This window comes from Lissotriton vulgaris, chromosome 1_1 (genome assembly GCF_964263255.1).
Source record: "Lissotriton vulgaris chromosome 1_1, aLisVul1.2, whole genome shotgun sequence".
NCBI classification, from domain to species: Eukaryota; Metazoa; Chordata; class Amphibia; order Caudata; family Salamandridae; genus Lissotriton; species Lissotriton vulgaris.
The window spans coordinates 462173522-462188000 of NC_141685.1; the positions used below are offsets into that span (position 1 = coordinate 462173522).

The 14479-nt window shown below is 47.1% G+C and overlaps 1 protein-coding gene across 1 annotated transcript in view; it reads left to right on the plus strand.

Annotated features, from left to right (window-relative positions):
• The first annotated feature begins 13607 nt into the window (after window positions 1–13607).
• The window catches only part of PDE4B (phosphodiesterase 4B), an 804711-nt gene continuing 803839 nt past the window's right edge, over window positions 13608–14479 (plus strand). The window contains exon 1 of the mRNA XM_086953749.1: window positions 13608–14144. Coding sequence (XP_086809875.1) covers window positions 13906–14144 — 239 coding nt within the window. The 5' untranslated portion in view covers window positions 13608–13905. The remainder of the gene's footprint in view (window positions 14145–14479) is intronic.

Genomic DNA, 14479 nt, shown 5'->3' on the forward strand with positions numbered 1-14479 from the left:
CTCCCTTTGCAAGCAGTGAAGGATAGGTAACGCAGACTTTTGTCCCCGTTGTAATCCGTCGTGCCTATCTTCCTCCCCCACTGTTTTCCCGAACTGTTGTTCGCGGATTGTTGTCTGGAGATTCTCTGTCTGCAAACAGGGAAGAACAAGGTCTCTCTTTGCAGGTAGAGAAAAAGTAGGTAACGCAAACTTTTAACCCGTCTTACCTACTTATTCTCCCCACTGATTGTTTGATTGACCGTACATTAAGTGTTCGGTATTGGTTCTTTTGAGGTATTCACCGCCTGCAAACAACGGAGAATAGAAATATTCTGTCTAGTCTTTGCACGCCGTGATAAGATAGGTAGTGCAGACCTTTGTCCCCGTTGTAACCCGTCATGCCTATCTTCTCCCCACTGATTGGTAGCCTGTTTAGCCCAGACCGCTTATTAGAGATGAACCATCCAGCTCCACTGGAGGGCACCCCTAATAAGGACATGTTCATTAAGCATGGACTAGTCGCTATAGCTTATAATAAGTTATGGCATAAAAATACAAAGAAGGACCCCGAAAGTCAGTGGCCACTGATAGGTTCCTTTGATGATTATGAAATAGAAACATTAGAAGCAGCGCTCCAGAAAAATAAGACTACGCCCACCATGCTCGATAGTATCGGCATGTGGCGCAAAGAAACGGAACAACGAAAGAAAAGAAAAGAAGCAAAAATAGGGAAAGAATTACAAAAGGCAGCCCACCTAGCCGCTAAGCAACTAGAAGGAAAAAGAAGTCGAGCTAAATCAGTAGGCCACTGATGAGCTTTCGACTTCGCTAAAAATAAGAAACGTTAGAAATAACCCGCAATAAGAAACATAAAAATGGCGAGGGAAGCCAAGCTTGACACCAAGGCAGACACGAGGTAGTTAGGCTTCACCGCCCCTCACTGCTCCAAACATGTCTGTCCCACCGCCCGCCACGCCCAATAACTGTAAAATGAAATAGATACAAATCAGCAGATACCTACCCCCATTCCGGAAGCTCCCGAAGTGCAACAGGTCCACGGTCACGCCCATCCGGAAGGCGAGGCCTCGACGCGTGCAGAGCAGGGCCCGGCTGGCCGCCATCGGAGGGAGAGGCCGTGGGGCGGATGGCCTGAAAATGTGCTGGTCTCCCCACTCCCTTCTTCTGCCGCCCTGCAGGCCACGGGGGGGGCTGTCTTGCCTCTGCCTCCGACCCCCCCCCCTCTCTATCGCCTGGTCCGGCCATCATCAAATACCGGAGCCGAGGCCGACGGGGTCCCTTGCCTACAGCACTTCTTTCCTTTATAATGGCTGCGGCAACTCTTCTTTCTTCAATGACGGCTGCAACAGTGGAGGGGGGGGGATGTCTTGCACATGCCACCGACCCCCCCTCCCCTCGTATCGCCTGGACCGGCCGTTATGAAAAGTCTCCTGAAACAGCGCCCTGCAGGCCACGGGGGGGGGGATGTCTTGCATATGCCACCGACCCCCCCCCCCCTCTTCCTTGCCTGGTACGGCCATCCTGAAATGCTGGAGCCGAGAAACGGCGTGGGGTCGCTGGAAGGAGGAGGCGGCGCGAACGAGCCTCCCCCACCTCCCCAGGTGGAGGCTTCCAGCGACACCCCAACGCTCCATTTAAAGGGTCCCTATCGAAAAGCGGCGCTTTTGCCCAGGACCGGCGCACGTCCTGTGCTCTTCTCCTCAACCTTGAAGATTCTAGAAGAGCCGGGGGGGCCCCGACCCCTCCACGCGGGCGCCCCCGTCCCCCGATGGGAACCACGAGACGACGGCGCACTCATGCCGGCACCAGCCTCAGTCTTGAAATGCCCAAAATCCTGCAAGACTGCCAATGTGATTAGTTCCGGTGGGACACCAATATGACCCGGTAGGAAAGATTGTTGCCTTCCCCCACTTTGACTGATGGTTCATATCGCCAGTCCCTTCCGTTACCCCTTTCACAAAACTGTTTGGACTTCCGAAAGAGGTTCTGGTCCGACCACGAGTTGAGGGAGACATCTTGACCATACTCGGATATGCCTGACCTCACTCAAAATGGCGCCGGTACAACTGAAACTTTCAGCTCCTTGTTGTACCCCGATTGCTCAGCCTTGATGTTATGAGATATGAATGTAGTTTTTGGACAATGAATTGATATAAGATGGGTACTGATTATGTAGTTGGACAATGAATTGATATAAGATGGGTACCGATTATGTAGTCGGACAATGAATTGATATAAGATGTGTACTGATTATGTGTTAGGACAATGAATCGATATGAGAATGGGTACTGATTGAACATTCGGACAATGAATTGATGTTAAGTTTTGATGCACCATGGTTACTGAAAGTTTGAATTTCAACACTTATGATATTTGCTCACAAATGAAGTTTCGATATGATTTTATTACACTTGCCGCACTTTCCATTATGAAATCAATGACCGCCGACTCCGTTCCCCTCATGCACAGTTCCAGTCTGCTCCGTGGCCGGCCCACGGGGTTGTAGGCCCGTATTTGTGCACCAACATTTTTAATTAAAGTTTTTTTTAAAGGAGCAAGTATAATTGTAGTGTTTGGATTGATAAGCTTCGAATGTATGGCTACTGTCCCCGATATAAGTGAAATATAGGTGGATGAAAGCAGCTCGATTAAGGTTGGAGGTTAAAAGCGTAGTGCGCAGAAGCAGCGAATATGAATGTTCCAGGTTTTGATATATGTACTTTTCCTTCTTCGTGCAGCATAAAGCGATCAATAAAGGCCCTGGTACTTAGCTCCTACTTTAAGTGCCGCATGTATCAAGGAAGTTGTTTTAAAATGTCCTAAACCACTCCGAAGGAAATGCCACCTAGCCCCTTTAGTTTCCGTGCCTGACCGACATAAAAACGACCTTAGACCACTGTAGACCATCCCTTTTCCTCAGTCCATCAATAATTATCTCTCCCACGCAACCGGTCCCTCTGGGCTTAAACGCCGAGATGGTAGAGACCGCATCCTGTGGAGATAGGCCGAGTATGTGGTAGGTAAAAACATTTTCGGGTTTATGCGCGCTGATGTGTTTTAAAACGCTGCCCCCACCCCTTTCTTTTTCCCTTCTTTCTGCAGGTCATGTCGGGACGTCGACTAAAGTATGGAGAAGAGCTAATCAACACGCCATGGTCCCGCGCGAAAGTCAGGCTAGCACTGTGAAGAATCGTGATTGTCTGAGGGGACAGCCCCTGAGAGCGTGACGATTTTTGTGTGATATGAACACACGTGTGCATGCCCTGATGTGTATAGCTCGACTAAAATATACGTTGCACACATTTGGATGGATGAGAGAATTATTTTGTGCGTGACTTAAGTAATGATTGAACGACCGATGGAGGGGGGAAAAAGGGAACTGGACATGGTACCTATACGCGACGGGCAAACAAAGATATAGCACTCCCTCACTTACAAATGACTCTCTCTCTCTGAACCCAGCAACTGGGAGGGTGGTCCGAAGTAGAAACTCGACGGGGTATTACAGTATGGCAAAATATGACTTCACTTGACACCCCAAATAATACAACTAAGAAGGAGGCGCACCAATGAGTAAATTTATGCGTTTAACTAAATAGGGAAAGGTTAAGGGCTATTTCAGGGTGAGGTTTACCTAAGTACCACCCGTCTGGAAGACTAGAAATGTTGTCGATGTTTAAAATGTACCACCTCCTTCTTGCACCCTCCTAGGCATATAGCTAAGCTGTCCCGTTGCTCTCCCGATTGATGCCCTCCGTTGCCTCAGCCTGGAAAATCAGTCGCCAGAAAAGAAAAGAAAAAGAAAAATGATTAAGGGATTCCACCGTGAACATTAGCCCGACCAGGTTAACCCCCGACCAATTGGCAGAGGTGTAAGTATTAGCAACCGAGAGCACTCGCCAAGACAGCCAACGATAGGAAAGAAACAAAAAAAAAGGTAAAGAGCTCAGCCCCAGATGAATTAAGTAGGATACTAAGGATTGCGCAGTATGCAGGAAGAGATCTTCATGGCCAGAAACTGTTCCGTGTTTTGTCTTGTGTCTTTGTATGTAATGCTTGTACTGTTCTATGTTTTGTCTTGGGTCTTTGTATGTAATGTATGTACTGTCACCTCCGCCTGAATTTGTGTATATGTAATGTATGGATCTATGTCGTCCCCCTGCCTGTGTTTCTACATTGCTTGACCCCTGCTGTTTTGTGTTGTGTGCGCACTAAATGGCCTATTCTCGTACACGTCTCTCTCTCTCTCTCTCTCTCTGTCGTGTGTGTACCGAATGGTTCGTTTAGAATGCGGACGACTCTCACTCTCTATGAGAGCCCCCCTGCTCCCTCTTCCTTTGTGTAGTAACATTGTGCCCCGCCGGCACAAGTCTAATTGGGTCCTTTTTTTTAACACAAAGGTGTTCGGCAAATTTGACAGGAACTAAAACGATTGTAACCGCCATATTACTACCTCTCCTTTCTGCAAAATGAAGGAACTTGAATTGGCTAAGAAGGAAATGACAGGTAAGACGACTGATGTCCCCTAATCTGGCCTTTTATAGGGGGACTATACGTCAATGGCCTTCTATTCTCAGCTCTTAGAAAGACAACCCCCAATGCCCAGATTGTCCCACCCCTCTGCGCCCAAGTGCGGATGTCCAAGGCGTCCTCGCCTCTCCCGATTGACCCCAGCTCCATAACTGTCGCCCCCGAATTATAACTGATGACCCTGATTAACCATTGCTCTCCGGGAAAAGAATGTTTAGCCTCTGTCCCTTCCTCATGATGTTAGATGTTAGTACACCCACCTGTTCGCTAGAATTAGCCGACTCTGGAGGGAAATGTAAGACTGCTAGGACTTGGGTTAGTAAACGGGTCTTTCCCGAAGGATCCGATTCCGAGTTTGATAAGAATACGCAGTCGATAGGAGCCTGACTTCTCTCCATACATGCCATGAATGAACGCCAAATAGACTTAGTACAAACTCAGTAGAAATGCCTGCATACATACTACATAGTGATGACTTCTGACTGTGACTGATGAACAAGTCCCCAGCCACTTAGGATTGAGGACGGGATTGAAATGTATAAATATCCTCTGTTGACCGGTTCTCTAAAAACTTGTTTTGTACCCATTCAAGGATACACAATCACCGGAGGAGAGGGGCCGAACGTGACGCTCAGCCTGGCCACAGATCATGAAGCACGTATGACCTGGACCAAAGGTGGAGCCGCAGAGCAACGAGACGCGGGACGAGGCACCACTTTCAAACACGGAAAATGAAAGAATGAAGGGCTGCCCTGAAGCCCCTGTTTGCTGACCAACCTGTGCCAGAAGTCCCCCGCCCCTCTGCGCCCGATCAATGGGCCTGCCTGCTTGTTATCATTTGCTCCCTGGGTCTGCTTCAGAGAATCTGACTCCACTCCGCCCTCTCTTCCCCCGATTATCCAACGACACCCCGTTCTAACCGCTGGATTTTGACTCAGAAAAAGGAACGACATTTAGGAAGAATAGGGTTTTGCCACGGAAGGAAAAGGAAATGCAGGTGCCGAGCATGAGGCACCCCTAAAAGGATTAGTTAGAGAACAGGACTGTGATCTAACAGCAGAGGACAGATCGCACCCTGCAACGCGTAAGGTTGGATCCGAGCTGGACTTATAGCTCCACCGCCGGTGCTCAACAGCGCCAACGAAAGAAGACGGACTGCTCGAGCCTACCAGTGATGGCTCATTACTAAAAATACACTGTGACGAAGATGCCCCCTCCCCTCCTGGACTGATTGCTTGTATTGAACTGAATTCCTCCCTCAACCACTTTGTATTGTTTTCAAAATGTTTATCGGTCAATTTTCTGTTTTATACATTGATACCACCGGAGAGAAAGTCAGAACATCTGTAGTATGTAGTATGCTGATCCCTAGGCTTGTATTGTTAACCCAACAAATGTAAAGTCATATGTACTGCATTTCGCCAATCGCATCGACTGCACATGGTCGTACGCAATATGCTAATATTGACAATCACTATCTCATTAACCACACATGGCTGTATGTACACCCCATCAATTAGGGTGAACGTGGAAATGAACTAACTTATGTTAAAAAGCTGCGACTGTGGAAAATGACAATGTTAATGTACATAAGCGGCGTTCATTTGCTTTCACCATACCCCTCACTGTAAGTAGAACGAATACCATGAAGCATTGACCGCATCATTCCGCCAGTATAGGTCCCTGCACGCATGTACACTACAGCCATTCTTTTAGGCACCATGGCCTCTCTGCCCATTTGTTAAACTCTGGCTGCCCCCGCTCTCTCCTGCACGGGTCATAAGACCTCTCCTTCTGTGCGACTCTGCCCCTGGGAATCACACCCCGCGCCTGACCAACTCCTCCCTTCCTATCATGAATACCCCTCCTTTGATGACCCCTTCCACTGAGCCCGATTGTCTGCACGGACCGCTGATCATCCCTTAGCCTGAGGATACAGTTTATTGCCCGCTACTGTATGCACTCGCCCCTCTTCAAAGGAGCTACTATTGATCATGACCTCCCCACCCCCTGAGATCCGATCAGGCGCACACATTCCAAAGGAATCAGCGGAACACTCTGCTGCATTGTAGCCCCCTCCTATTGTATGGGGGGTGAGGACCTCTACTGTAGCCACGTGTTGGAATAAACCGGAACAGGGGGGGGGGGCATCGGGGATGTCTTTTCCTTGCTTCACAATGTCTTTATTGTAATAAGGAATGTTTATGCATCTTAAACTTGTGTATAAAAGACGCAGTCTCAGAGAACTTGTTAGAACACCTCGAAACGATACCTTGTTGTCTGATCTGATGTGTTCTGCTCCGTCGGAATAAAACTTCTGTTTCCTGCCTTCCAGTCTCCAGCGCCTGCCTCTTTGTTTGATAACTAGAATGGTATAAGAGGCGGTTAGCGCCGGGCAACTTTGAAAAAGGCCATCAGCTCTACCTTTTTCCACAGATAAGCGAAGGTTTTTTTTATTTTTATTTTATTTTTGTTCTCATTTGTGCAATGAACAAACTGGAATAAAGCAAGATGGTCTTGCTCTTGCCCTGGGCCTATGGATCAACAAAGAGCGAGTCCCTAGTCCCTCTATCCCATAGGGTCAAAAAGGGAAAAGTTCTGGAGATACCAGTCCTAATCCCTAATACCAGCGAAATTGTGATATTGCTTCATCATTGGACTTCTATGCCAGGTTGTCAATCTTATATAATCATAATATTATACCCCAAAACTAGAATTTTGTACTCAAATATTCCAAAAATCAAGCTTCTTTATCTCTTCCCTACTCCGATCCAGCATTCGTATCCTTCGTATCGAGTCCACCCACTCCCCCCTCGTAGGGGGGTTCTGGGCTACGCACTTGAAAAACAAATCTCTCGCCTGGCTAATAATATCAACACTTCTCAAATGTGCCCTTAACACCTACTTCATTCCCAACCCCAAACATGATCAAGCTTATACCTACCTCCAGGTTCCTGCGAGGTTGGGGCAGTGACAAAACATGTGTAGGTCATCGACTTCTTCCTCCCCACACTTAGGACAGCTCTTAACAATCTGCTTGTTCATTCATGTCAGCTTTTTTGGTGACCAATATGACCTGTGTATCGTAAATAAATGTTTTTTCCTGAGTGGGGCAGCACTGACAACATACCACAGAGTAGACATAGATACTTGCCAGAGATTTTGTACATCCCACAATGTCAGACTTTCCCCCAGACTTCTGTAGGAAGAGTAAACTCTTCTTCCCCGGCAAGAACAAACATCCAATGCCAGTTCGAAACCTCCTTTTTCTGTGGTGAACTCCTTAAAAAGTTTGCCTCCAGTTCATTGTTTCCCCCTCTACCTCCTCCAAAGGTTTTGCCCCGCTAACCAGTTGAAAATATTTAAATCTGGAGATACTCCCATTCAACAACGATGACAAGTGATTCCAGCCAAGTAGGGACTTTCCATCAAGCAGCTGGCCCCATCTCGTTATCCCCCTTCCGCTAGTGGGCTTGAAAGTTTATATTTCAAACATTAGGGGGTCCCCGGAGATGCCCATATTGGGGCGTGACTGCTATAGTACAGGATTTTTAAGGTTCTCCTGATTTGAAACCATAATTTACATGCCGCTAATAGTATCTTCATCTTCACTTTTTTTAAAGTTTCGGGTGCCCGAACTTATACAGAAAACCATCCCCATCTAGCTGTGTCATAGTTTGCAGATACGGAGGGTACACTTGATGATCTTGAATCAAAGTTCTTATGCTTTTGAACTGAAATGCTTTACAGTATTGAAGCAAGTCTGGGCTAGCAATTCCTCCCTGTTGTTTCCCCCTTCGGAGTTTCTTCCACGCAATTCTAGTTTCCCTGAAAGCCCAAATATAACTACTGCAGACTCTTTGTAGCGTATCGAATCAAACTTTTTTAAAATTCTATGGATATTGAGGCAAGCAAAAAAGTCAATTTTGTTAAAATAGACATTATCAAAATATTTGATATTCCCAAAAAAGAAAATGGCAGTCCTACCAAAGACTTTAATAATTTCTTAGATTCATTTACTTCCTTCTCGAAATTCACCTCTAGATTCTTTCTTACTGTTATACTCAAATACCTTATCAATTCTTTACCAGGCATTGGGGCCTCCAGGGATGCTGCTAGTGTGCTCAGAGCATGGTGTCAATCATTTCTTACCTTCTTCTTCCTCGTCCCTGGGAGGATGGGGTCTAAGGGACAGATATATATGCAGATCATATTAGTACTCCACTGGTTTTCCTTTGTCCTGCATATTCCACTCCGGTCCCCATGGGGATTGGGGGCCCCTGATTACATTTACTAGAATATGTGGGGTGACGCCATGCGTACCCAATACTGAACCATCCCCACTGCAGACCAAATGTATCTCCCTGTTCCTCTGGGTTTTGCTCCTGGTGGCTCTGCTAGCCAACAGCAGTGGTTTCTTCAGGCCTCCTACCCTCTATATTTTTCAGTTCTTGGGGAGCTGGGGTTTTATAGCTCTGCTCCCAGCGAGCGAAAGCTTAGGGCATGTTCTCCTATCTGGTCACCTAGCACCGCTCCTGTTTCCAAAGTCACCCTCAGCAGCACCCACAGGAACCCCAACGCAGCCTACCCTCCCTATCTGCACCTACAAGGCTTTCATTGGCCTCTTACAGGTCACTTGTGCCAGCAGAAGTCAGGCACCCCTCCTTTTTGAGGTCACACTCTTCCAGAACTGGCGTACAGAAAATACAAGGGTCCCTTAGGGTCCCCCTAGCAGATCCATCCCTCTACTGTCTCCCAGATATATAGGGAGCCAGTGTCATAGGCCCTGAGGAAGATAATCCTAGTCCCCCAGTACCAACTTAAATCAGAAGTCCTTGAGTACATCTTTGTAGTAGAGGTGTAGTAGAGGTCAGGTGTCTTCTTTCTTCCAATTGGTCATTCCTCCATGGTCACGTCCCCAGGCCCAGGTTAATCTCAAAAGTATTTCCTTTGTCCAGAGGTTTTTATGGGGGGGTGGAAATTTCCATCCAGAGGGTTTGCCTCTCTCTTCAATTCTAGGGTGACACATCATCAATCCACCAGTGTCCCAACATATTAGAATTTTCCACGATGACCCCTTCTAATCTGTGGACAGGCCTTCTCTGAGAGCCTAAGCCCTACCCCTAACTGCCACAGCTGCCTGGTTCCTTCTCTCTACAACGTCAAAGGACAGCCTGTCTTGTGACTGGCTCCAGAGGTCTGACTGCCTTCCATTGTTTCTGTCAGTTGAGCCTTCTCAGGTCAGGTGTTGTGTGAAAAGTAATTAGCACATGCATATTTCGTACCACCTTTTCCGCTCCCAGACCTCATCACTTAAAAATGGCTCTATTGGAGGGTTTTAATCCACTGGCTGCCCAGCAGACTAATTAACTGGGCCCCGTAGAGTGATTCAAAGGCAGGAATCTAATTAGGAGCAAAAGTAAAAATCTTGAAGTGCCAGAAAGAGAACAGATATGTAGAAATTAATGTCATATCTGAATTCAAGATCCTGATTGTATAATATTGGCATTTCAACCAGGTTTCTAGACATAAGTATGGTGAAACTGTAGTTTAGCACACATTTGGCCCATAATGTACAACTTAATGAAGAACACGCTTTTTAGTAAATCGCTATGGATGTACATACTCACACGATGAATGCTACTCATATTATGAGATCGTGCCTGTTCAACACCAGTCCATTAAAGGTCCCCTCTGTAACAAGCTACCTGTACAGAGCTACCGGACTGAGGAAGGCAGTAGTCTCATTCGCACAGTCCACACATGGTTGTACATGAATGTACACAGGTATTCAAATGCAACCAGCCCAGAACCTCTTACTCTAGCTGTGTAGCAGAGGACCTTATCTTAAAAGACAAGCACTGGGGTTAGCGCTCATAATCCATTTTAAAAGAACAGTGAGACTAATGGCAGAAGTCTAAAAACTGGGTAGTCCAAAAAGCAGAAATCTAGGGTGATTGAATGGGTTGGAGCCCATTTCTCACCGTAGTGTTAAGGGATATTAAGTGGACTTTAAGGTTCAGAGAAAGGTAGCATTATTGGGTGATGAGCAGGTGTTGGGGTTCATAGAAGGGTAGTGTTAATGTGTAGTAAGGGAATTTTAAGGTTCAAGGAAACGTGTGTAAAGGGTAGTGAAAGGTTTTTAGATTCAGGGAAGGGTAGCTTAAGGGTTGGTATGGGGCTGGTATGGTTCAAGGTTTGTTAGTGTTATGGGGTGGTAGAGGCTTTTACTGTTGAGGAAAGGTTAACATTAAGGAGAAGTAAGGATTATTTAGGGTTCAGGGAAGGGTAAGATTAAGGGGTAGTTTGGAAGGGTAACATTAAGGGGTAGTTTTGAATTTTATGGGTTCAGAGATACATTTAACAAAGTAAATGTAGCCCAATAAAACATGTTATTTAGAGCAAATGTTGTAGTAAACACAGATTCCGACATTTATTACTACAGTACAAAGGTCAAATCTCAAAAATAATGCCATAATACATCTCCATATTTTGGGCATTCTGGACCTGCTGTGGATTTGTGCTACTCAATCTAAAGGTCTGTGAAATCAGATTGTGTTCTACTTCTAGTTGAATACCTGATTTTATAACCAATGCATCTGGAAAAAACAGGATAGCATTAACTATTTATGCAGATGCACCCAAATAATATTCCATGGATTACCATTACTGAGAGAAGGGCAGCATCATGACACACCACATATCCTTCAGCACCTTCTGTCTCTGTACACCCCATCGCGCAGTCTTTGTTCTGCTAGCCAAAATTTGGCACTGGTCCCCCGCTTTCAGAGATGTAGACTGGGTGGCCGATCATTCACGGTCTTGGCTTCAAAGTTATGGAATGCACTTCCAGCTCACATCCGCACCCTGGATGACCTTTTTACTTTTAGAAAAGCTGTTAAAACCCATTTCTTTCCTCTGCCTTATTAATTATTTCCTACCTTCTTCCGTGTTTGTTATATTACCTTCACCAGCTATAGCGCCGGGACGCCCCTTAGCTGGGGCAGCTGTGCGCTCAAAAAATTCTAATAACATAACATAACATAACCACATATTTGTGTATGTGTGTTATACATATATATAAAATAAAGATTTGCTTTCAGATAAGAGGAATGAGCTTTTCAAGGGCTCATGCATGGAGAAACCTCTGCCCTGAAATCTGCATGGGTAGACCGGTTTACCACTGGTTTCTGTGGGTAGTAGAATTGAATAGACGTGTTCTGTGCATCGATGGCTTTATTTGGCTCTTCCATTAAAATTAGGCATAGGTGAATAATTCCACTCTGCCAGCGGAGTTTTGCCCACTCCACGCTACGCAAGTATCATGGAGTTCCAGCAAAACTCCGCTAAGGGCCGGGTGGCAGAGTTGTTTCTCGCTTGTGACTTGCCAGCATTAGGTTGGCTAGTGCAGGTGAGAATTTGCATCCATTAGCACATTATCCAGGCCCTAGAACGCCTCCTGCCGAGATTTTCTCAACATGGGCGGTCTCAGCAGGTTGCGATCGTTTGCATTGAGAAAACTGCTGCTTGAGTAGAAAATCTACTCGAGCGGCACTTTGAAGCAGCGCCCTGTAGTGTACCACGCGGTTCCATTCACACTGATTTTACAGCGCAGAACAATCTCCCAGTGCTAAAAATCAGCATGAGCAGCACAACGTTCCGAATTCCACCCACTAGCAGAACTCCACAGATTCTTGTGTTGCTTTTATGTAACTCTGTGGAATTCCGGGGAGTGAAGTTCTGTGAGCATTGCCCACCCTTAATTAAAATGCATAGTTCTTTATCTGCAAACCAGGTGGCGCTTGCTAGAAGTATAGCACGCGTCTCTCTGCTGTGGTATATAGCCATATGCAAAGGCAATGGTTGTGTGGTAGAAATCAGAGAAAACGTAAATAATTCAAGTTCAATGTTCAACATTTGCATATCTTTTCCGATGAACATTGCATTTCACTTGCAGAGTGTCAGCTCCCTCCTTGCACCTGAGCAGAGTGCGCCAAGACACGTCATAAGGCCGCTACCTGCCACATGAAGGGGGTGATGCCTCTCGCGCTCTCTGCCGCGCGCTAATGCCTGTGGATGTCAACAATGATCCGCTGTGGGGGAGGCAGACGGAGGGAGGCGGGGGAACCGAGAGGGGAACTTAGATAAATAGACGAGAGAGTGACAGAGGGAAGGGGACGGCTAGACTATTTTTATCTAAATGATCTGCTGGCTGCAAGTGTGCCTTGTTAGAGGCTGCGCCCAGTGATGCTGCAGCCGGCAGGGAGCATTGTGCATGCACCCATTCATCCTCGGCGTGCAGTTACACTGTTTTATTTACCTTATGCACTAAATAATTGCTTGGGGAATAAAAACATAAGCGCAGCAGACAACCGGCACATCAAAAACAATTGAAATGATGCCACCGTGTATCTGTTGTAAAATTACCAGGCTTGTCAATGAGATTAACCCTCATTATCTCTTCATTTTCTGTGGCTCTAGCTGTGATGTCAGTCGGGCCGTGGGGGGGGGGGGGGGGTGGGGGGTGGGTGGGGACGAGGGAGGCGGGGAGGGTGGGGGCAGGCAGACTGAATAAAGCAAACATTTAAAGCAAAATTAAGATGAACGCTTTAAATGAATGACATATTTTATCAGCACTTAGGGTATTTTGCTGAGAACAACATGGGTGGAATTCTTTGCATGTGTTCATCATGTGACCTTATGTTGCACCGCATTATCTGGAAAAAAACACCAGAAGAAATTCGCGTTTGTGCGAACAAGTGTACGAATAATATCCCTCCAGGAAAATGTTAATTTCTAAAATATTAGCGCTCAAATACATATGCAGGAGGCGGGGCATCTACTGTGTAAATTGCGCGGCCAAACTGGAAATTCTGAATGAAAAGCGTTCCTCATTAGCTATGCAGCGTCGTCACCGGAGCACGGTGTGATGACAGAGAAGGGAAGAAAACATTTTCTATGTAGATATGAGCTTTTTTCCCTGTCCTGCGCTCAAATCTTTCAGAAGGGAGTGCTCCGGCGCCCTGATGAATATTTCATGAGCTGCTCCGCTCGGCTGAATGAATCGGGCGAGTGTCAGTGTGGTGGGGCTTGCAGACAAGCCGCAGCCAGGAGGAGGCTCCTGACACAGGAAAGCACTCTGGCGCATTTTCACAGGAGCCGCCAGGCTGATGAAGGAGCGCCCTGACAGGCGAGGCTCTGCGTCCTCCGAGCATGGAGATGCTGCCGCGGCTGCGCTAGGCAGGGCTCCGGCCCCCAGAGCCGCAGGCGCCCGCCGGTCGCGCCGGGCCGCCTCTGCGCCCATCTCCAGCAGCGGCCGCCGGGCCATGCTCGCCCTTTCGGCTTCTGGGTGGTGAATTTGAACTTGGCTGTGGCGCCATGACGGCCAAGGAGTCTCCGAGGGACCTGGCGGCCCCAGAGACCGACTTTTACATTAAGACGTTCAAGGAGCACATGCATCTCGAGCTGGAGCTGCCTCGGCTCCCGGGGAAGAGGACCACCACGTCCCCGAAGATTTCCCCCCGCAGCTCTCCCAGGAACTCACCCTGCTTCTTCAGAAAGTTGCTGGTGAACAAGAGCATCCGCCAGCGGCGGCGCTTCACGGTGGCACATACATGGTAAGGCTGCCTTGCATGTGGCGCGCGCTGGACCAGCAGAGTTATCCTTGCGATGAACATTGAGGAGAATCTGTAATGCTGCCCTGGACGAGGCTGACATGCAGCGGAGAATGTGGCGGGTACCAATCAGTGTATGATGATAAAGCGCTTATAGCACGTCTGCACTGTAGCGCCTACAGCATGTGATATTAAAGAGAATGGCAGGCTAATCAGTGCACTGGTGTTTCAGCCTGCTAAAGTGGGGACACGAGTCCTTTGCTAATATTAGGTGTATTTTACCAGCAAGTCTGAGAGACCAATTCAATAGTGTGTGTAGTCACATACATATCGTATGT